The 23,721-nt window shown below is 41.9% G+C and overlaps 1 protein-coding gene across 1 annotated transcript in view; it reads left to right on the plus strand.

The window, feature by feature from the left end:
• The window catches only part of FNDC3B (fibronectin type III domain containing 3B), a 186,913-nt gene that overhangs the window by 21,350 nt on the left and 141,842 nt on the right, over positions 1–23,721 (plus strand). The window contains exons 2-3 of the mRNA XM_066325740.1: positions 15,478–15,616; positions 23,243–23,318. Of these exons, the coding sequence (XP_066181837.1) occupies positions 15,506–15,616; positions 23,243–23,318 (187 nt within the window). The 5' untranslated portion in view covers positions 15,478–15,505. The remainder of the gene's footprint in view (positions 1–15,477; positions 15,617–23,242; positions 23,319–23,721) is intronic.

Raw genomic sequence — 23,721 nt, forward strand, 5'->3', positions numbered from 1 at the left:
ACAGCATGGGCTGGATCCGTGCCGCTCCTCCCTGCTCCCCCTGTGCCTGTGCTGCTGGCAGCTGCCTGCCACAACTGGGATCTGGCTCTGGAAGTGGGACAGGATGTTTGCTTTTGTGGAGTGCAGTTGTTGAGGAAATTAAACGAAGGGGATCTCTGAAAGGGCAAGGCACCTACATCAGATTAGGCCATTAAGATGAGGGTTGTGGGCATACTTTAAAGCACCTTATCAGGAGACCTTGGGGAGGATGTGCTCCCGATAGCCAGCGGAGCTTGGAACGCCTCCTTGGACCATGGAGGTGGCCGGGGTTGAGCGCACAGAAAAGGGAAGTGGAAGGAATCTGAAGGAGCTGGTTTATCCAAAGCTGCAGGGCTGGAATCCTGGGGGGCTGTGCAGGGGGAGGCCCTTGCTGGCCACCCCAAGGCGTTGCACACGCTCTCGCATGCCGGCAGCTGGCCCGTGCAGTGACAGATCGGGAGGAATGCGCAACATTTCAAGTGTCATAAAGCTGGATATCCTTTGCTCAGGATATTTCCTGTCCTCAGGAATTTTTTCAACAGTGTTATTGGGAGAAAAATGCACAAAATGGAAGTGGGGGAGGGAAACTTGTGCGTTGCGGAAGATGAGCTCCTATTTTTCCCATCTTAAGTGAAGAGATAAGCTTTGGAGAACAGAAAAATACACATTCTTTATGTAGCAGTAAACCACCAGCATGCCCAGTTGCACCTCGAATATTCAGTGATTTGTATTTATTGCTGTCAACACTATGCAGCAATTAACCACTATTTCTTGTAAAAATGACACTTTGGAACACGGTTGTTTAAAATGATATTTAATTCCAAAGAGGACTGAGCCTTGGGACAGGGATAGCCAGGGCAAATCTCTCCTGACTGACTTCCACCAGGCTCTGTTGCATGTTTTGCCTTTGCATTCGTTAATGAATAAAAGCCTAAATCATAAAGCGGGATTTAATTGGTGATTTGTGATCTGGTTAATCCCACAGTGAAAGTAAAGTGTGTTTAGCACTGCTGCCACTGCTCCCCCATTGACGGCGGGGCCGCCGCCGCCGGAGCAGCAGAGAAGTGCTTGGAGCTTCCTGCTAGGAAAATACCTTTGTGAGGCTGTTTGTATATGCTTCCTTCTGTAAACTTCAGATAGAATTCACTCGATCCCATGAATGTGGCTGCGTGTTCTGGGGTAGCTGTTGTGAACAAAGACCTTGGGCTATTAAATACAATGAGAATTTATTGTTTACCATCTATTTTCCTGTTTGTGTGCGTGTTTCTAGCAACAAGTATTTTCATAAAGGATTCATTTTCCTGTAAGTTTCTCGAACTTAGCAACATTTATTTGGCAATTCAGTAAAATCTGTGGGAGGAAGGCAGTGCAATGAAGACGTGAGGCATTAGTGAATGTTCCTATCTTCCCCGTGCTAATAAAAAGAGAAAAGAATTCGGTAGGTGTGTGGCATTCTTAAGGTTTATAGCTGGAATTTGTTTTTTGAAACATGAAGATTATGGTGTGTGTTAAATTTAACCCATTTTCCTTGCACCCAAGAGAAAGTTTAGTGAAAGAACACTGAACTCACCATGCTGAGGTTGCACTTTTTGAGGCCGGAGTAAACGTGTTATAACAGAAATCCGAGTTGATGAGAACATTTTAGTCGTGATGCAAAAATGATCTGGAATCTGTGGTATGTGCCAGTGGCAGGAGCTGCGCTCCCCGGAACGCGCGTAAGGCTCTGGCATGCAGGCGTGCTGGGAGTCAGGGCTCAAGGACACACTGTCAGCCCTCACAGGATTTGGTAGCAGGTCAAATCCAGGCAAAAAGAGAGGGAGAACTTGAGATTTTTCTCTTGACCACTTTAGTAGTTCTTTGAACTCGCTTATTTCTGAACGCTGCTTAAGGCATTCCAAGGGTTTTAGGATAAATGAAGGTATTTGTGCCCATTATGTAGATGAATGTGTTTATATATATGTGTGTGTGTATGTACCTACCTTGTGACTTGTGAGATGATAGCAAACCTCCGTGATTAAATATGGGAAGAGTAGGACCCTGAATGAAGCCCACAGGAGATAAAATTGCCAAGGGAAGCTACAATTGTATTGATGGAGAGTGGCCTGACGCTGTTGTACCGAACAGAACCCACCTTGTTTTGGTTTTGGGACACTGGTGTGTGTTGAGATACTGCAGTTTGAAACCAGCAGTGAATTCTGTACACCTCTTCTGCATGTTCATATCTTCTTGCCGCTGATTAAGTTTCTTGAATTCATGTTTTAAAAAATCTTTGTGACCTCTACCTTTTGTTTGTCTATGTGCTATAGTGATTTTAACATGAGCACCTAAAATAAAGACTTTATCCTTTGTCTGGCATATATATATATACACACATATATATATTTGTATTTGGGATAGCGAGCTCACTTGCTGTAGTTCTACATTACCAGTTTGCCAGTGACTGAGTAACTTGATGACAAATGTAGATCCCTGTTACAGTATCAGTTACAGGTCTGACAGCTGGTATATAATGTTTTACTGCACTGCATTTCTTTTCCTATACTGTTTCTTCTTAGAAAGAAGAAGACTTTTGAGAGTGAATTGCCCTTCTGTTAGCTGGTCTGAAAATCCTAAGTATCTGTGATGTTAGATAGCTCCACATTTCTGCATTTTTAAAAATCAGCTTTCTGTTACTCTTCAGGAATTCTTAATCCTTTTAAAACCTCAATGATGCTTCAGTCTTAATGCTGTAAGCAGAGTGCAGTCAGGAATTGTGCAACTGCTTTTTGTTTATTATTAGCCTAAGTGCTGTATCTACAGGTGGGAGGCTCAACCCACTACTGTTTGTCATAAGTAGTAAATTACTAGTAACAGAATGACTTTCCTTAATTTGATCAATTTAACAAGTGTTCAAAAAAAGCCTTAAAGACTAATGTACCGTGACATGTTCTTAATAATAAACGTGTTATAATCTGATCAGTTTAGATGAATATGGATACCTTATCTGTTAGTTCAGACCAAGTACTCTCTTGAGGTTTTTGTACCACTAATGTGTATCTGTGAGAAGGGGGGAAATCAGAGCAGCTCTTCAGCTTCAGATTTAAAGACAAAAGTAACAAGTTGAGGTTCTGATGGAAATAATGGTAAATCTTGTTCTGTACTTCCTTGAACAGAGAAGATGCTGGGGGTAAAGCAGCTGGTAGTCGTGCTGAATTTCATATGACTAACTTCTTAGTATTTAAAACTGTGATGGACAATGATGGCTTTTCTGCTGTAGCACTGACATAGATGTGCTGTGCTCCAACAAGCTCTGTGAGCTGTAAGGTATCTCTGGCACCTGTGGGATGGTGAGGGGCAATCTGTTACTTAGATTATTCATAGCAGGGCTTGATGAAGGGACACCTGGAAACAGAGAGAGATTAGAGAAAAAGCTTATGGTTAAAGTTTTATCTGGGGTAATGGAAAAAAAAATAGTCCAGATTCATTAAGGATGAGGGAATTTGCTCAGTGAGCACCAGGAGGAGGATGAGGTGCTGAGCAGGTGTTTGGTGTTGTGGGGTTTCTCTGCAGCAGGCAGCACTGCTCATGTTCTCATCAGCAGGTTAAGCCTCCCCTGAACACCCTGGCTATTTTTCTGTACCAACCTGGAGTTATGATTAGGGCCTAGAGAGAGAAAATGGGAGAAGGAATATGTTCACATGAGAGAGAGTGGGAGTGTGGGGTTTTGTTTTTTTTTCCTACATGGGTCTATTACTTTTGTGAGTCTTTATAAAAAATCATTACATGGTCATGTCATCTTCCTCCCCTGCCCCGAGAGTAATATGCCATGGTGTAGGTGGAGAATAAGATCAGTTAAACTTACTTTTTAGACCAGATATTAACATGTCAAATGATGACAAAGTGTCCTCCCCTTAGAAACTGAGGAGCAAATGCAATCTGCTTGAATCTCTTGGACCTGTGAAGCCTGTGGCTGGGAGAACAGCTGGTGTTACTGGGTAGGTGTTTGTCACTGATTAACTGTGTACTGTATTGTTAAGGTGGGTATCTGTGTGGGCTCTGTGCTGCCAAAATGACCCAACTGGGTCAGAATGTAAATATTAAAGAATTGCGATTGTGCCGTACTTTCGGTGATAACACCTGGGTGTTGCAGCTTACTCACACAAACTGACTGTGCCTCAAGAGAGCTCCCCTGGGAGTAAAACCTGCTCAGGCCATGTGTCAGTTATAGCATTCAGGTAAAATTGAGCACAACTAAATTTGACTGGGAAAGCTTTTTTCTTGCTCAAGCCCGGTGCTAATGCGGTCAGAACCCTGCAGGCAGACTCCTGCATTTGCTGATATTCTGATGTTTCTGCCTCCACTGTCAAAGGAAAGCTGCTGTCAAGCCACATTGAATTTTTGAAATTTATTTATGTACATATATACTGTATTTGTATATTTGACCTCGACTCACTGTAACATTCTTTGCTCCATCAGGATTTCTATGAATTTTTCTTGCACTAGGCAAAGCGAGATGCATGTCCAGGAAAAGCTGAAGGCTGTCAGGGCATGTGGTGGTAAAATGCTTTATATTTATGAAAGATACGGTAGAAAAAACACTCCAGAGAATTAGCCTTTCTTGCAGTTTCGGTCTTTTTATCACTTGGCTTTCTTCCACTTGAGTTCTGAGATGGGTTTTCTTATATTTGAAGTACTTGTGTATTTTGTTCTCACCTGTTCATTGAAATTTCAAACTGTATATTTGTACCTTTTCCCCAACCCCCCAAAAGTGCTTACTGTTAAGGAAATTTATCCCATTTCAATATGCTAACCAAGCCCATTTCTTGAAATTCAGGTTTACATATTTTAGGATGCAAAGCTAATTTTTTTCTATGCCATTCTGCCATACTTTAAGTTTTGAATTCTAGCTAGAATGATAAATAAAAAATTCATCAGAGAAAATGGTAGGGTTGTTTTTTTTTTTTTTTTTAATTTCTTCCCAGAAAGCTGAAATCCTGTATATAGCTGTTGCCAGCCTGGGAAACAGATGAAGTTGGAATAATGTGTGTATCCATGGGACTGGGGATGCTGTTACAGAGGCAGTGTGAGGGAAGGATGAACTCTGGGATCTCACAGAGCAGTAATAAAAGTGCATCTGTCTTAGTAGGTCACAAACTTTTTTTTGCCCCATGACAAAGCCCCACTGAGGCTTAGTGAGACCAACCTCTGCAGAGAACAACTTGGAACAGGCAGCCCAGGGACGTGGTGGAGTCACCAGCCCTGCAGGTACTGAAAAGGTGTGTAATTATGGCATGTAAGGACATGGTTTAGTGGTAAAAATGGCACTACTTGGTTAATTTGAACCCAGTCGTCTTAAAGGTCTTTTCCAACCTGAACAATTCTGATTCTTCCTTTCTGTGCATTTCTTGTCTGTATTTGAATAGAGTGTAGACTCGTGCACCTCTAAAGTCTGGTAAGTGGTTATGGAAATTAATTTCTCTAAGTGTAACAAGGGAAAATGAAACTTCAGGTACATGTGACATGAAGCTTGAAAGTTGGTTTGCTTTCTGCTGCTTGTCTGTTTAAGTTTTTTTGCTTGACTGGAATTTTGTCATCTAAAGGATGCAGAAAGTTCACTTGAGCTTCAAGGGTTTAATTAGCTTTATTGGAGCTGTGTGTGCTTGTATCAATAGGGAAATATAGAGAAGCATTACTTTCTGCTTTTTAATTAAATACAAACTTTGAAGTAAAAAAAGTTTCAGTTTGCAGGAATTTACTTTCCTTTATTTAGCTCATCCTGGTTCTTATTATTGGCTTGTATATATTTCCACAGCTTTCTTTGAAGCCCCTTAATAATACTGCTCATACCTGAAAGCTGTAGTATCGAAGTCAATAGGTGCAATTTTAGGAAACTTTAATTAACAAAGACTTGTAACTTATTAATGAGTAACTCCTGTAACTGGTAGGAATGGGGCTGCTGTATTTTGACTTCACCTGGGGTGGGAAGAGGGTAGCAAACCCCAAAGAATTTCTCTTTTAAACCACTTAATTAATAATCTGAGCCTTCTAGCTGTAGCAGGGGGCACATTCAGCACAGCACTTTCTGTCTAGGTATCTTTGTCTTCCCACCCTGAAGGAAACAATCCCCCTCGTACAGTGCATTTAAAGATTTGGGGCTTTTTTAATTCATTGATGCTTTATTATCATTGGAAATAAAAAAAAATCAGATACCTGGAGTGGGAGAGGCTCTTTTTCTGTAAAGTCCTGGATACCAAAAATACTCAAATCAAAAATGGAACAGTGACTTGACTTTGTGTGTGTGGTTTCTTTTCTGCTGGTGAGCTTCAGATCTTTGTTTATTGTAAATTCCTGTCTATCTCCAATGAGGAGAAGCCTTCATAGGTAGCCTACTGTCTTCATTTTCATGAAGCCGTTCAGAAAAGTAAAGAAATCCTGAAAAATGTACTTTATGCTTTGTGAAAGTAAGGGACGGTGTAAGAAAACTTTTTCTCCTGATGCTGAGAAGTTACGGACTGGTGGGGTTTGGGTGTGGTGGGTTTTGGGTTGGTTTCCTCGTTGACTCATGTGGACTAAACACTTGGATTTTGTGAGCAGGATGATAATAACGGGCTCACCTTTCCTCCTCCATGAGAAACCTCTCCAGCAGCCCTGCAGAGGTGCTCCGTGGCGGTGGCTGCCCCGTGTGAATGCCTGGTCTCGGATGCCCGGGTGGAATGGGAGATGTGTGCCGAGTGCTTTCCCACAATAACACAATGAGCCACTTTGTCAGCGCAGCAGCGTCAGCCCGGAGTCAGGTTAGCGGGGAATGGCGACAGCAGCCCCGTTTGTGTTGCACAAAGGTGTGCTGAGACCTTGTTGGAAATGGGATTTGGTATGCGGGCTTTTCAAGAGCTGCAGATTGATATGATAGATAGCCTTTTTTTTTTTTTTTTTTTTCCCCTCTGCTTCGTAGTTTAATTAGGGGTAAAAAAAAAAAATAATCCCCGCCCCATTGATTGCAGTGTTCCAGTGGATTCCCCATTGCACGGGAACTCCAGGAGAGATAAACCAAGGCCTTTGTGGTATTATTGCAGAGAGATTATTATTTGAGAAAGCAGAGTTGAAGGGAGGGTATTTATCGACAAATGCTGTGCTTATCAACCTGTAACCATGATTAATACTTTGGCTATTAAATGAAGGAAGAAAGCAAATAGATGAAGCATACCTGTGCCTTATCTGACTTTCACCTTTGTGCAGGAAAGTCTCTTTGCATAGAGGTTCTGCCCGTGTCCCTGGGCACGTTCTCGGGCTTGCAGCCCTCGTCTGGGGGAATTCAGTACTTACAAAAGTATTAAGAAGAAGTAAAGATGTTTGCAGGATCAGGGCCCAGTTTGTAGACGGGTGTAGGTCTGGACTGAAGGGGGTTGTTCCTCCTCACACAAATTTCTTCAAGCAAATAGCAGGTTACTCCAATTGTGTTTAAACTTACTGAATATCTTGCTAGACCGTGTGAATTTTCCTTGCAAATTGCTTTTGTCAGAGGCAATGCAGAGTGCAGAGAACCTGGAAAAGGTGGTCACTTAGGTGTGCAGTGTTATCTCTGTCGTGTAGAATGACTCTCTGCACTTTGGGGACCAGTTTGTGCTGTGGCTCGAGTGAGGGCTGTTGGGTTACTGTCATCCTCCTCTCCTTGCCCTGGTGATGGGGGACCACAGCTGGAAGAGCTCTGTGCTTTCTTACTGACCTCTGGAGAGGCAGATGTCATCAGAGAATCACTGAGTTGTTCGGGTTGGAAGGAGCCTTGAAGGTTCTCATTCCACCCCCTGCCATGGGCAGGGACACCTTCCACTATCCCAGGGTGCTCCAAGCCCCATCCAGCCTGGCTTTGGACACTTCCAGAGATCCAGGGGCAGCCACAGCTTCTGTGGGCAACCTGTGCCAGGGCCTGAGCACCCTCACAGGGAAGAACTTCTTCTTAATTATATAATCTAAGTCTACTCCTGCTTTGTCTCCATCCTGTTTCAAGTGACTTGTGGTCTTCTAGAAAGGCACAGAGATGCTGAGTGCAGTTGGGAGTGTGTTGAACAGCTGGCAATAAAACAGCACCCAGAACTCTTTTAACTCAAATGTCTCTGAGGGTGGACAAGCAGCAACAAATTAGTTTGAAATGTTAATTGCTGCTTGTATTTTTGGAAGTGCATAAAATAATTTCCCTTGAAAAGAGAAAGAAGTTTGAAGTAGTTGCTATTTTAAAGCCAAGTTGTGCCAAAAACAACACCACTAAAAATCAATGTAAAATGGAAAAAAGTAATTGGCCACTATTGTGCAAGAAGAGTTAAACTCAGCCTATGGCTGCTTGGAAGAATTACTGTGAAATGGTGTGAGAATTGCGGGCTTGGAAACTTCTCTGTTTTTGCAGCTATATCCCTCGTGAGTCCCTTTACTCATTTCGGAGGAAGGTGAGCAAAGAAAGGTGTGAGAACGAAGAAAGAAAGGAATATAAATAGCAAAAAATGATGAACTTAATTTTCAGACTGAAGAAAAGCACAGAAAAACCCACATGGTCAAAGTGACTTGTATACAGGTTGTCTCTGCAGCTTGCTCTTCTGCCAGCAGTGCAGGCTGTAGCCGTGGTGTGTTTGCATGTTTTGGAATTGATTTTTGAGCAGCAGATGAATTTGCTGTTCTAATACTATTTGCAGAAGCGAGAATGCTGTGGAACCATTGGATTAGCTTGTCTGCCTGTGGCTTTCTGCTCAGCCACAGCTAATATAAGCCTAATAAAAATTTTGAAGGTCTGTTTCACCTCGGTGTATTTTAGTCCCTTAAATCTAGTTCCACTAGGTTTGCACATGAATGTGATGGCTTTCAGGCATTGCACACCCCAGGCGTGGGTGGTGTAGGGAGGGGAGGGCAAGCTTGCTTTTCCTACACGAGGTTTCACAAGATTTTCCCCCTGGAAAACCAAAGGGAAAAACCCCTTGTGGGGTGAAATTTTTCTTTAGTAAAAGACTCCTTTGTGTGCCAGATTGCTTTATTCCAGTATTTCATCAGAGGTGTTATCTGGTGATTAGTTGTACTTGCCTTGTGAAATAAGACACTCCAGCATGATGCAGTTTGACCTGATAGCCCCATTCCTGATGCTCATTTCTGGTACATGTTTGAAGATATTTGGTTATTCCATTTCTTCCCAAGGTTAAGCTAGGAACCAATTTGCAATAATTTTTCTGTTCCTGGAGGACAAACATTTCCTATGAGGGGTGTGCAGCTGGTTACAGTGCAAATTTGTTGTTCTTTAAGATAATGGAGTTTCAAGCCTGGAAAATGTGAGGTCAAATTTTGGGTCTAAATAAATGCAAACTACTGAAAATCTTCATATCATTACCCTCTGGATTGCTGCCTTGGGAATCTAACACCATTGTGGGCAGAAAACAATGTTAACTTTTCCTTGATCCTGCATAGAACTGAATACTGCTGATAATTCCATCTTCAGAGATGGAATGTACCATGCACATTGAAACGTGTTGTTGTTTAAAATAAACTAGAGGGGAATAAACCCACTGATTAATTACGGTGGTTAAGTTTTGAGAGGATGTTTATGCTTTTCAGCTTGCTGGAGATAGGATCCAGCTACTGTGGCCTTGTGTATGTGAAAGTGGCACAGAGAGCAAGCAGCAGGCATTTCACTACCTCTTCATAAAATGCCAGTGGATTGTGTGTATGTATTCCCTCTAATCTGTTTTCTTTTGTCATAAGAGATTTTTAGAATTGCTTGTGTTTCTTCAAAATTGTTATGAAGAAGCCCGTCTGTTTGGATGCTTCCAAATTAATCTACCGTGTTTGTAATTAAACAGAGAAAGAATGTGTTCAGGTTTCAGTGGCGCTTCAGACGGATGTGATTTAACTAAACTAATGAAGGCACATCAGACAAGACAAATTCCAGACTGTTTGTGCCTTGACCAACCATCTGTGCACATACCTCCAGGTACTGCTCATGTCTCAAGAGGCTTTTCTACATGAACAATTATTACCACTCCTCTCTGAATTGGAGTGGCAAGCCATGGCAGGAGTCTCTTGAAAGCAGCTATATTTACCACTCTGCTTTTGAGTGAAAATATAATTGCGTTATGTATGTTTTATCTCATCCTGAATTTTAGCGTGTTATACAAAATACAGTAGGTAAACTGGGCAGTGTGTGAGTTCTCTCATCTCTTGCACAGAAATTCCAGCATCAGCAGGAATGTGCAGAAGGAGCTCTCCTCATGCAGAGCCTTCCTAGTGGGTAATAGACCCATTTTAAACTCTTAGTGTCTGAGAATGTGTGTACAAATAAGACTATGTATACATATCCTCCTTGTATATACTAGCAATTTTTTCCTAGTAATTTTTCTTTATTATTCAAAAGATTATTCAAAACTACTCTGTAAAACCACCCATTTCTTCAACTACGTAATAACCAGCACTAACGTGATTTGTCATGCCAGACTTTGATAGGGTTCTTCAATTGCACATATATCGTCCTGAAAAATAACAAATAATTACAGGACTATTTCTCTTTATGGAAGAATAAGATATGCTGCAGGTAATGGCTTCTGTGAATACTTTTTTTTTTTTTTTTTTTTAATTCTCATTGTATTTTACTGTATATCTTTTCCAAAGTGAGTTTTCATCTAGAAATACTTGAGTCTTCCCTGTTTTCAGGGCCTGTGTTTCTAAAGATGTGTTTGACCTCTCAGTGTGCCAGGTAGAGCTCCCTGTGACATGAACCTATGATTCCATACATATTTTTTAACCATTGCAAAGCCCTTTTAAGTAATTCCTCCTTCCTCTTGTCCTGGTTATAACAACACAAGTGTTTGAGGGTTGGTGCTGTGCAATGGATGGGGAACCCTCCTGTGTTCACATCAGCTGTGCAGGTGATGCTGGGGGTTTTGGGCTGGCCATGCTGTTAGGATGTGGTTTGGAGGATGCAGATCAGGTATCACAAATCCTTTCCTTTCTGGGTCAGAGAACTGCCGATTTCTCAAAGTTCTGACTGCGGAACCTGGTCTGCCAGAGAAAATGTCTGGCTGGGGGGAGAAGCAGTTGCCTCGTGACTGGTGGTCAGCAGGGCAGTGACCAACAGACTTTGGCTTTTGATAACACCAGAACTGGCCTTGCCCATGGCTGTAAAGTACTAAGGAAGCTCTTGCTGGGTTGAATTATTTCTCTGGCCAGTGCAGCAGCCTCTGTGCAAGAGGAGCTCACCTGTACATCATGGTGGACGAGGGGCTCCCCTGCTATGTGTATTAAAGTAGTGTTAGACTGTGTAACCCTGTGTGAGTACCATCTGTGCGTGAACTTTGTCATGGGGAAGTGGTAAAGGTTGTTTTTTTTAGGCCGGAAAGATAAAGTTCTTCCATTTTAAGTTTATAGCTGTGTGTATTTCAAGAATTTTTCTTATCAAACCTAGAATTGAAGGCAGGGTAGCTTCTTGTTCTTTTTGCAGTGTGTTCTATTCAGACAGAATACCCTTAAATATGCACTGCAGGAGTAAAATGTACGTTTAGCACTGAGTTTAAGTTGTATGTTAAATAAACCTGGGTACGTGGCTCTGCTTACTCTTGAAAACTCTCTGTCCTTGTTGTAGTACAACTTCTGTAATTCCAGATGATTGTGATAAAAAAGCAGAACACTTTGTTCAGGAGCTTTTAATGGTCTGCTGCAGGGAAATAAAAATCAAGACTTTGGAAAGAGCAGTCACAGGACTCAATATTCACAACTCCTCTTGCTTCTGCCAGGTTCTCTGCATTTGTCTGCCATAGCTGGAAGAGGTTCTTTGGCTTTGTAAAAGACAGAAGGTAGGAAGAAAATCACAGAAAGAAAAATGTTCTTGGCTTCCAGCCCTATAAATAGCATGAGTGAAACCTTCTAGGAAAAGTAGAATTGGGTATCTTGATGTGGTTCACTCTGCTTTTGGAATTTCAGGAAAACTGACGTAACCTGTTGGGTCATGTTATTTGACCATACATGGACATTGGGTTTTGGATAGTTAGGCTTTATTCTTCTGTGTGTTTTAATTTTCTCTCTAGTGCCATGTGCAACTAATTTATGTATTACTAATTCACATATTGAATTAATTTAAGGAAATGGAGTCATCTCGGGGATCAGTAGAAGGGCTGCAGTGCTGAATTGAAAATCAAGTTTGCAACAGTAATGTGTGGACATCAAAAGATTTGAAAGTTTTGTTTGGGGATAGAGACATCAAACTTGGATGGTTGTTTCTTCCTTGATCTACAGCAAGTGGAAAGCTGTGATTTCCATATTCCTGGAGGAAACTAGACAGGGAGATGCAGCCTCTCACTGCATGTTGGCATTGTTGTGACCTGTCCCAGCCAAACCTAGGGAATGTAGACGCACAGGAAATATCTTTTTAAAATTTAAATATAGTCAGCTTTCTAGACAAAACCCCAAAGTTGAGTTAGTACCTGAAAAAAAGGCTGTGGGTTAGTCTTTGGCAGTTTATATTTCAGCTAAGGAAGAGTTCTCATATCCTGGAATGTGACCTGGCTCTTTGAGTCAGTCTGGTGTTCTCTTCCATCGATGTTCCCAATTTGCAGGAAAAAGAAGCTGTTTGTGTTCAGCCCTCACTGTCTTTGTATTAATCAGCTTTGCATCCCCTGCAGGAGGAGGAACACTAGGCTTTGGGAGGAGTGTGAAAGCATGGCTAATAAATCTGTTTTAAGTAGGATGGGTGAACAAAATATTGTGTGAGGCCTGTTTCCAAAGGATTTGGCTTTGCAGTGAAGTCTGCCAGTCTCATGGTAGGTGTTTTAACTCTGCCTGGAGTACATCTTTGTGAAATGCTGCCAAAAATTCCTGCCAAAAATTCCTGCCAATGGCTGTGCCCTGTAGCCAGTACTGCTGCTGGTATCATCTCTGGTGGGGTCGTACCAGACCTGACAAAAATAGAGGAAGCCCTTTTTATTTATGTTTTCTTATTTTTTTGTCTTTCTCCTTTCAAGTGAGGCTAGACACGGCTGTAGTGACAAACCATTAATAAAGCAAAAGGAATGTAGCTGCAACACTTAAAATAATGACACGTAGCAAATAAATGTCAACATATCCGTTGTTGTGCCTGGAATGGAAATATTACTAGGAAAATATGTCACTTCAAGCTACAGTATGAGGTTTTTTTCCTCCAGAAAATAGTACTAGAGTGATGCTTAAACTGTTAAAGCTCGACTTTTGGATTCAGACTAAATGAACATGTCATTTGTTAGAGATTGAGGTTTTGTTTCATATGAGTTTTAAATAGTTTCTATGAATGTTTTGTTCTTTACAAATAAGCTTTAAATGTGAATATATACATTTGCATACACACCAACTATAGATGCATAAATAACTGTGTGTATAGCCAGAGTAGTTGGGAGGCACAACTGGCTATTGACTCAATCAGTGTGTTTCCATTGAAAGCTGTTCATTCATGTGCTCTCTGGTGTTCATTGTTGGGCTCTTTCAGTCCTTTTCTTAATCCCAAGCAGTTAAGAAATGGTTCAAAACCTCACATCATCTCCTCTTCCTTGTTAAACAAACAGAACCCCCAAAAAGTGAAGTCTCACTGCCCCACTCCTCCTCCTCCACTCCCCAGATCCCAACAGCTGTGAATATTGTTGTTGGGCTTGGATCTTTCTTGAAATTAAAACCTGAAACTGTGAAGTAGTGAGAAGCAAAAGCTTTAGGATGTAGGACCCTAAGAACAACTGTATCTCAGGCTTCTGGAGAACTTCTGTCCTATAATTGAGTCTCGGATAAAATGAGGGATTTAATTTAAAGGTGGATGAAAATACATTGCCTCTGTATATGTCTTGGTGAAGTGATGATTAGAAAAGTGGTTTGATTAGAAAAGTCAGTTTTCTCACAGATGAGAACAGTGGAAAGAGCTGTGAGAGTTGTGCTAGCTTTCATACTGAATTAAATTAAAATGCTGGTCTTGAGCTGTGTGGCTGGAGTTCACATTGCCAGGTTTGCATATCTCCTCAAAAACAAATGTACTTTCAGTTTACTGGTTCTGCTTAGATGTGAAGGGGCTCATTTGATGATAGTGAAAAGATGAATGTGATTCAGTCTGTGTGGGCACTGCCATTGCTTCTAAATCACACAAGTCCTCCTCCTCAGGAGCTGGAGGAGCAGCTCTTGGTCAGGCTGATGTTTCTGATCAAGAGGCAGTGCTGGTGATGGGATTGCCATGAGCTCTGGAAGAGATTGATGAAAATGAAGACAGTGTATTTCAACTAATACACTGCATAATTTAGTTGTTGAACTAAAAAAAAATTGAAGTCCAGCAGCATTTGGGGCTGAGGGGTTATAAGATTTGCAGCATCCATAGAAGGGGATGCTCTGACCTGGAGATGCTGGCTCAGTCCTTCATCCTCTTTGGAGCAGCTGAATTAAACTCCTGGTTAATGGCTCTCTAGTTGTGTCCCATGCTCTTTGCCAAAAACTCCCCTTTCTGTACTCTTGTGTGCTCTGATCATCTTGTGCTTGCTGATCACCTATGCTGCCACCTAAGTCACAGCATATTTTTTTTCTAACTTGAATTTGGAATGTGTATGAAATTATTCAGGATGACTTTGGGATTCTCTGCCATGAGGGGTACTAAGGAGGCTGCTGACCACTGGACATGTGAGGTTGCTTTGCTTAGGAGTTGTTGTGGAGACGTCTAGATAAGATATGTGATGAGATCATCTGTTTTATTCACTAGAGCTGTGTTACTGCCCCATAAACCAGCATGATGATACCCTTAACACTGAATGAAGGCTTGTTTTTACAAGGCAGCTTCTCATGGTTTTACTGATACTCACGTATCACATCAGTTAGCTGTGAAAGGGGCAGGGTGTGCTGGAAGTGATGTGTGAGTTTTCACAAATCCTTACATGATGTCATCATTTTCTGTTGCCCTTCCTAGGACGGGGTGTTCAGAACACTGAGGATGTGCTGTCCCTCCTGCTCCAGCAGAAGCCTTAATCCTTCTGGGTCGTGATTAAGTGGAAGTCAGATGTCTGGTCTTAGTTTTGTAGTGGCAGTTCACACTGTTTACGGGGCCCTAGAAAGAAAATAAAGGTGTTTGGCTTTGAAGTGTGGCTATTGAGTGAAATTGCTGTAGCATCTTAACCGTGCGGGTGACGTAGTTCCAAGAGCTGTGGCAGCAAGCAGGATGGGGATTTAAGAGCAAAACTCTGCATGTCTCAGAACCTGCATAATTCAGCAGTGAGGGCTGAGGTTTATAATTGTGGGAAAGACTGGAAATCTGGGGCTAGCTGCTTTTTGGAATTCTTGCATGGAAACTTGACTTTCCACGCTGTTGATCTAACAGTTAAAATTTTATCCAGAGCCTTGAGCTCCCGCACGCCTCCTGTTACAAAAGCAGGGCTCCTACTTAGGCTCCTGAGTGGCAGAACGACCTTCTGAAGTACAGCAGGGTTTTTGCAGGGTCCTTTAACCGCTGTTTTTCTCTTGCAGGAAGTCTGTTGAGGAAAATTCTCCATGAATGTACGTCACAATGATGATGACCGACCAAATCCCGCTGGAGCTGCCGCCGTTGCTGAACGGGGAGGTGGCCATGATGCCTCACATCGTGAACGGCGATGGATCTCAGCAGGTCAGAAATGGGCTGCCTTAAATAAACTCTTTCTGGGTCAACAAGATGTTTTCAAGATGGGGGAAATGGTTTTCCATAGCACTAAAGAGTGCAGAGTATTTCCTGGGATTATGCCTGCCTTTACGCTGAAAAGACATTAAAAACAGTGATTAAAGTGTACCCTTAAATTAAATGTGTTTGTTTGCACGTGTGTTCATTGAAGTAAAAACAGTGGAATCGAAGCAGTGGGTATAAATGCTGCATATTTTTGCAGAAATTCTTATAATTTACTTGTGCTCACTCTTGTCCAGACATTTTAGTAGCATTTGTGGTGAGATTTTAAGATTGTAAAAATGCTGAGATGAGAAAAAAATGGAAGTAAGAAAAGAAATGGAGAATAGCAGTGATGTCTGCTATTCTTTGCTTACCTCACTATACCTTTCCCAGTAGGCCTGTTTACTACTCTGTGCTTCATTATAAAAAGCACTGAATTTTGAGTGGGTTTTCAAACAAAGGCAAGATTAAAGTTGCTTTTATTTTTTTTTTTTCTGGGAGATAGTCTCTAATAAGCTTAATCAGCAGTTGGTGGAATGATCATAAGACCACAGCAATGCCTTCATGTCACAATACACCCTGGAAGTTCAAGCCTGGTGGGTTGTAGGTTTCCAGAAATGTCATCTGGGGTCAAGGTGTTTCTTTGGAGAACATCTACCCTGGCAATATTTTTGTGTTGCTCAATTTGGTTTTCTCCTCACATGAGAAATTTCAGCAAAGTACTGTAATAAGGGTAGAAGCAAGCTGTCCTCCTTGAATCAATATAAAAGGTCATTCTGTTACTTCTTGTTCCCCGGATCATTTGTTCCTCCTTCCAAGCTGTGTTTTGAGCTAGACCAACCTCAAGAGGAAGAATAATTTCTGCTTTCTTGGTGAGCTTCTAAGTCTTTTTGGTTATCTGAAATCTCATTATGATGTAGATTTTCATTGTTGCGATTAGGTTTTTTTTTGTTAAGGCATTTTTGCAAAGTATGCTTTGACCTGAAAAAATAGAAAAGCATGCTTTTAGTGGCTGTATTTACCAAGTCCAATATTAGTACACAGTCTTATTCATACTGGAAAGGATAGTTGTTCTTTAAGTACACACTTTCTTGCTTGCTGGAAACCACTTCTCAGGTCAGACTGTCCTGTCAGTGGGTCCTTCTGTATTACAGAAAGAATAAGTGAATTGTTCTGAATTGCTATCCTTTGAGATGGTGCTCGAGCCCAATATTTCAATTTCCCCATCTTTGATGATTCAGCAGCCTGGCTTGGCAGATGCCTCTGTTGCCTTTAAAGTAGCTTCTCAGCTAATGTTTTGCATAAAAAGATCTGCAGGTGCCCTGGAAGCACATTGCTTCTTGCTTTTGCTGTTATGTAAGCAAAACTAAGTAGAACAGTTCTGGGCCAGGTCCCCCTTCTGTGTGTTTGCTGGATGATGTTTTCAGAGCTCATCCCCTTATCTCTTGAAGTACCTGTAGCTCAAATAACAGTATCCATGGACTTTTTTGGCCTCTAGTCTGGACGTGCCCTCATCAGTTGCAAAGCCTAATTACTTCTGTGCTTTATCGTTTTCATCCTGTTCCTGAAGCTTTAGCTGATGTCTTTGGTTTTTAAAAGTACAGTTGTAAAAATGGAATGAAATTGGAATAAATGCTTTATTTGATCTTTGCAAATGAACTATGCTAATTGTTTGTAAAATGGTTTGTTGTCATGTGGAAACAAATGTTAAGTGTTTGTTGAAAGAGATGTATTTTAGTTAGTTGTAAGGTGGGAAGAGCCTTCAGGATAGATTCACATAGGAATGACTTCCTTAAGAAAGGTGGTTTATATGACTCCATAAATAGGTTCTAGCTTTAGGAGGAGACACATTCACAGGGTGTAATTGCAGTCTGCATTAGAAGCTGCTGGTGAGAAATCATCATAGCAGAGGTGGTGGAAGATGAGGCATGTGGAGTTTTCCAGGCTGCAGTGTGGCCAGCAGGCAGGTCAGTGCCTCGTGCTTTGGGGCTGACAGAATGGAGGTTCTGATGGGCTGCTCTGGGCACACTGGCTGTTGCTCACCCTCATGTGTTACTGGATTTGTGAAGCCTTAACTGTGCCAGCACCAGAGAGCTGCATTAGGAGCTGTGCCTGGAAATGCTGAGCTCCAGGGAAAAGCCTTTCCTCAAAGGACCTGTTCTTACACACATAAAATAAAGCAGACTGGAGCTGGTGAAGCACCTTGGCCTTGCTAGCTGGAGAGTGATGCAAAAGGCAGATTTGCCAGTGGACAGGCCTGCAGTGTAAGGCAATTGCATGGGAACATTCATTTGCTTTATGTTCCTGGGAGTAAGGGCTGCAGAGCTGCACAAGGCAGGGCAAGGAATGTCTCTGCCTGCTTGACAGTAATCCCTCTCCTCTGGACTACCCAAAATGGCATTTCTAGCACTGACTTGCTTTTTTAGTTTCCCACACTTTATTTCCACTACTGCTGACTGTGTTTAATGCTTTCATGTTGCTTCCAGAGCTGTTTCTGCTTCTAATCCACTTGTAACTCCTTAGGGGATTCAGGGAGCAATAATTAACCTTTTGGTCCAAGAATTTCAGTGTTTTCCTGTAGGTACTCCACTGCAAGCTCTAAAAAGCTTGGAGTATAAAGTGGAGGGGGAGCTAGCTGTGCTACAGCACATCAGTACAGAATGTTGGGCTAATTAGTTGGGGAAGTTTTATTTCAGCTTGGTTCACTCATTGCACCTGCAGAGGTGCAGCAGGTTTTCTGCTTGTCTGCTCTTTGCAAAGCTTTGTTTACCAACCCTGTGGTTTCAGCACTTGGCTTGAGCTTAGGCACTGCACATAGTGCTGTGTGTGCTTGTTCTTGTCTTTGAGGGTCACAGGCTTTAAATGAGGGAGACAAGAGTACAGCTGAATGAGGAACAAGATTTGGTACTTCCCTTTAGTATAACAAGTCTGTGCACCTTGCAAACAACTGAAAGCATTTTAGCTGGGTTTTATATTGTGCCACAGCATCTGAGCTGAGTGAATGAACTTTCTGCCAAAATTTAGTAATGACTTCTCCATGGTTTCTTGATTTATTAATTTATTTTATTTTTACTGCTTCTTTGGCACGTGCGTTTTAAGGTTTGATAAATTAAGAGATTCAGGATCTGCCACTTGTGGGGTTTGCTGTAAGGAGCACTCGTGGTAAACTGACTGAATTGCTTCATGCCTCTATTAATACCTCCATTTTTTGTCCAGTGGAAAAAAAAAGTTAAGCCCAGACATTATTTTTGAAGTATTTGTTTTAAAAAGTCAGCTTTATTGTTTAAGATGTAGCACGTTCCCTGATTTTTCTTACTGAAGAGCTGCTGAAAGTGTTTAGCCTGCCTGCTCTGTGTGACTGAGGGATGTGTTCCTGAGAAGAGTATTGCACACAGAATGGAGCGAGTTCCCTGGTCCTTCCTATGGGATACACCTGGAAATTCATTGGGATCTGGGGTACAGTCTTTTAAAGTAGATAACAAAATGGATACAAGCGATTGTTTTGTTGTTTATTTTCTTTTCCCAAAAGATGGAATGAATTTCATAAGTTACACACCATAGAAATTGTAAATGCAGTAAATGTTAATGGTTTAAAGCATTTGTGAGGAGCCTGTGGCTGGATCCCAGATGTTGCCTATGATGTTGTGCTCCCCAGCTGTATGAGGCATGATATATCTCATGGAAGGGAAAATTCACCACACTGGGAAATGTTTAATGTGGGGTTTTAATAGGCCCTATCCCTGCAAGTGGCTCTTTGACCTTAGTGAAGAAAATGTTCTCATAAGAGGAAAATACTTTAGGCAAGCTCTGGGGCTGGATTGCATCACATAGATTCAGGTGAATCATCCTACTCCCTGCTCTGAGAGGCCACAGGTGGGGGATGATGGCCTGCCTTCAGTGTGAATTTTCTTCTGTGGACTAAAACTCTTGCATAAGTAAACCAGTAGTGTATAGAAGAGGTAATAGTATATGCTCTTGGTCCTTAGCAGGTGGCATTTCTGCCTTTGTATGAGTGTTTCCCCACAGTATATATAATTTTATATCATTGAGTGGTTTGGATTGGAAGGGACATTAAAGCCAATCTCTTTCCACCCCCTTCCACCGGACCAGGCTGCTCCAAGGCCTCTCCAACCTGGCCTTGGACACTTCCAGGGATCCAGCAGCATCCACAGCTTCTCTGGGCCACCTCTGCCAGGGCCTCACAGTAAAGAAATTTTTCCTAATATCCAATCCAAAACGTCCCAGAGTCAGTTTATTTATTTCTGAACCTGAGCTTTATGCCTGCATTAACTTTGTGGGCACTTCTTTAGTCTCTTCCCCTGGCCATGAGAGTTGGACAGTGGGAGCAAGGGAGGCACGGAGTGACACGTGCTTGGCTTGTCATGAAAACTTATTCTGGATATACTCTGTGGGGTTATAAATATTTATAGTAGCTATGCAACTTAGTCACATTCATCACTCAACAAACATGACTTTCAATAAAACAGAATGACATTCTTAAATGCAAAGTAAATGCAAAAAGAGCATTATGGAGCTAACAAGCTTTCTCTGAGGATGCAGCAGGTACGGCTGGGCTTCAGCACCAGGTGGATTAAACTGCTACATTAAACATCCAAGTACTTTTCAGGGGAAAGAAAAATCCTTTGGGATTGTGCTGCTGACGCCCTGCTCCCAGCTGTCACATGCTCCAGCTTTTTTGGATGGGAGGAGGCCAAGGACTGACAGTGGTCTGGGGTGACCTCGGACGTGAGACCGCACCCTCAAGATGCTGCCAACCAGCAGTGAGGGCTCCAAGTTCTTCTTCCCTCTTCTTCCCTCTTCCCTTCCAGTGCTTCTCCCCTCTTGCCACCTCATAACTGTGTGTACTTGTTATGATGAATATTGGAAGAGGCATAGCACAATTAAAGATTGTCTGGATTTGTTTTCATTAAAATAGAGACGTTATCTTTACACTTTTTTATTGCTTTCCTCTGATTTTTTAATTAAAAGCTTTAGAAATGAGGCGTTCTCGTGAAGATCCCTTGTGTGAAAGGAACGAGGGAAGCTGCATTCCAGGCTGCAGAATATGGTTTTGTTGTTTATGAGGATGTGGGGAAAACTAAATTATGGAATTAGCTTTAGATACTTAGTGTGTGTAAACAAAAGGAGTTGCAGTGTGCCTTGACATTTTGTCCCAGGCACCTTGGAAAGTCTGGGGTGTTGGCTGGAAGGTGCCCCATATAAAGCACTCAGCATGTGCTGGCTTTAATGGTTTGGCCTCAGCTCTGCATCTCTTTGGTGGGTGCTGTGCAGTTGTGTGCAGCATGGGGGGACTACAGATGGGACTGGGTGGTGGCATGGATTGTGGGGAACACCCCAGTACTCCAGCTTTGGGAAGGGAGGGGCTGGGGCTGGGTGGCAGCCTCTGGATGGATCCTACCTGAGGAGTCTGGTTGCTGCTCCTGGGTCTGAGGCCACTTTGGTTGCATGTCCTCCCTTTGTGCCCAGCCCTTGCTCCACTGTTGACCCACATCAGTCACACCTTGGCTATTCTTGTTTGCTCTTGATACTGCTGCCTTCCCCCAGCAACAGCCTGTAAATGTTTTTGTCTGCTCTAAAGGTGGCTGATTTGAGCATCTGTCAATAAGGAGTTATTTCCATGTCTGTAACATTTTAATAGAAGCTACTGTAGATACGTAGGTGCCCACAGGCTCGTGATGGGGGGACAAAGCTGTGTGCCTGTGCTCTACAGGAAACAAATTTGTTACTGGCACAGTTTGTCTTTAAACCCCGTGTGGTTAGGCAAGGATGCTGCTGCTTCATTTTGATCATCACAAGCAATAGCTGTGATTGGGGATACCCCCTTTTTTTAATGCAGACCCCCAAGGAATTATTTTTAAGGGGCAACTGCAGATGTGCTAATGTGGATACTTGTGCTGGTGATAGACTCCTAGGACAGGAATTTGTAAATCTTCTGATAACTCTGGGGTCATCAGTCTTAGTTAGGGTCTGTATTTTGAGGTGCTGGACCAAGTTCTTTCCAAGTTGTAAAAGTGTGCAAGGGCTTCTGATTTAAGTGAATTAAGTTTCTTAGTAAATAACCAGCTTTAGGGCTGTTGGTTTAGACACGTAATGCAAATGAGCTGATGAAACATTTCTGTGATTCTTGGCTTCTGTATGTTCTGGTTTCTTGTTTGTTGGTTGTTTTGGATTTTTTTATGAAGCTGGATGACACCGCATTGCTCTGCGCTTCTTTTGACCTGCTGCCCATGTCCCGTGGTGGATAATTCACGCCTATTCATAGCAAAAGAGCACTTTAAATGCTGTCACTTAAATGTTGATTGTTCAGAGATTAGGGATGGAATGGCTTTGTGCCTTTTATCTTTTCTGAACCATTTATTGTGCTCTGTATGCTGGATCAGGTCCACCCTGATCAGTGCTCCCTGAGAAATGATTGTTGCAGACAACATAATGGCTTTCATATGTCATTTTCTGATTTCCAGCTTGTGCTTTAAAAATGTTGGTGGAATAATGGGTTTCTGTAGGATTACTGTAATTCAAAAAGGTCATCTAGGTAATAATTATCCTATGCATTTGGCTTAAAGAATTCAGAAACACAACATGAATTCAAATTCTCTCTTTCCAGATTGAATGATTAAATTCTGTATGCAGATGTTCCAGAATATAAAGACCAGACCTAAATCTAAAGAGAATTTTCACAAAAAAGATGCAGATTAATCTTAGTACAAATTGAAAATTTAATTTATATCTTGATTGAACTTCTGACAAAGCAGTTAGCAGACGTGTATTTAAAGTATTTTAGTGAAAGTTTCATGAGCAGCAAGATGGGATAAAAGGTCTCCAGTTCCCAGTGAATTTAAGAAAGGATTCTAAATCATAGGTTTTAAACCCATTGTTTCAGACACCTGAAAATTAATAAAGATGATCCAACATATCATGAACTGGGACATATTTTGGCGCTTCCTGGTGCTTCTGTGATCCCATCATCTGCAGGATTCAGCAATGGGAGACTGGGGTGATAATTTTATTATTTTAAAAAATATTGTATTCGTTAATAATAGTTTATTACTGGTTCTGTGTGCAGCTGTTGAATTCTGTGTGTGCCTACACGTTTTGCTTAACTGAGATCTGTTATGTGCAAGACTGAAATAGAAATTTTTGAAAACTCCCCACAAAATGGATCAAGTCCCCACGAAACCTTTTTGTCCTGTGAACTTGAAATCCCATTATGGGTTGCTGCTGCATGTTGCAGTTTATGTACTCTCTGTTCTTGTGTGCCAGTGGTCTGAAGATTTATGTCCTTAGCTACCAGCATTTGGCCAAGTTAAACACACCCTCAAGATTTTGGTGTGAAGCTCAAATCCGTAATTCTCACCTGTATGCAATTCAGTTATACCTTTATTTCGGTTCTTAAAATGTATATGAGTTGTGTTTCAGCTCTCTGCCTGCTCCTGGAGTCTGGGAGCCACAGGTGTAATATGCCAGTCTGTTCCCTCCCTTCCTCCCCACCTCTTTCAGACAGCTGCTGTTTCGGGAAAATTTAAATTTTTTCGGAGATTGCAATGAAACAAATGTTTATTTTTCTCTCTGCAGGTCTTTTTGGTTCAAGTTAATCCAGGTGAAACCTTTACAATAAGGGCTGAGGATGGAACCCTCCAGTGCATCCAAGGTAAGAGGATACACAAACACATGGGTGAGCATTGCTTTGCTTTATGGGATACCTGTTCTGTCATCTCTCCAAAAAACTTGATTTGCAGCTCTGAAAATGCACTGAAGCACCGGGGAGTGAGAACTTGCAGACGTGGCTGCTCTCTGTATTCTAGGAGTTCAGTATCTCAGAATGAGTCATGCATTTCTTGGAAGTCCAGGAGGATTTTTCTCTTCTGTTATTTATCAGTCCCATCTTGCAGCCTCTTTGCATCTTTTCTTTGACACCCCCTCCATTTAAACAGTGGAGGAGTGGGTGGTTCTTGCTTGAAGTTCTATCCCCATGGAAATGATGAATTAATAGTTGTTTGAGATAGACGTTACAGAAGCTTCCCTGAACACCATCCAGGGTTATTTGGTCTTGA

This window comes from Sylvia atricapilla, chromosome 10, assembly GCF_009819655.1.
Source record: "Sylvia atricapilla isolate bSylAtr1 chromosome 10, bSylAtr1.pri, whole genome shotgun sequence".
NCBI lineage: Eukaryota > Metazoa > Chordata > Aves > Passeriformes > Sylviidae > Sylvia > Sylvia atricapilla.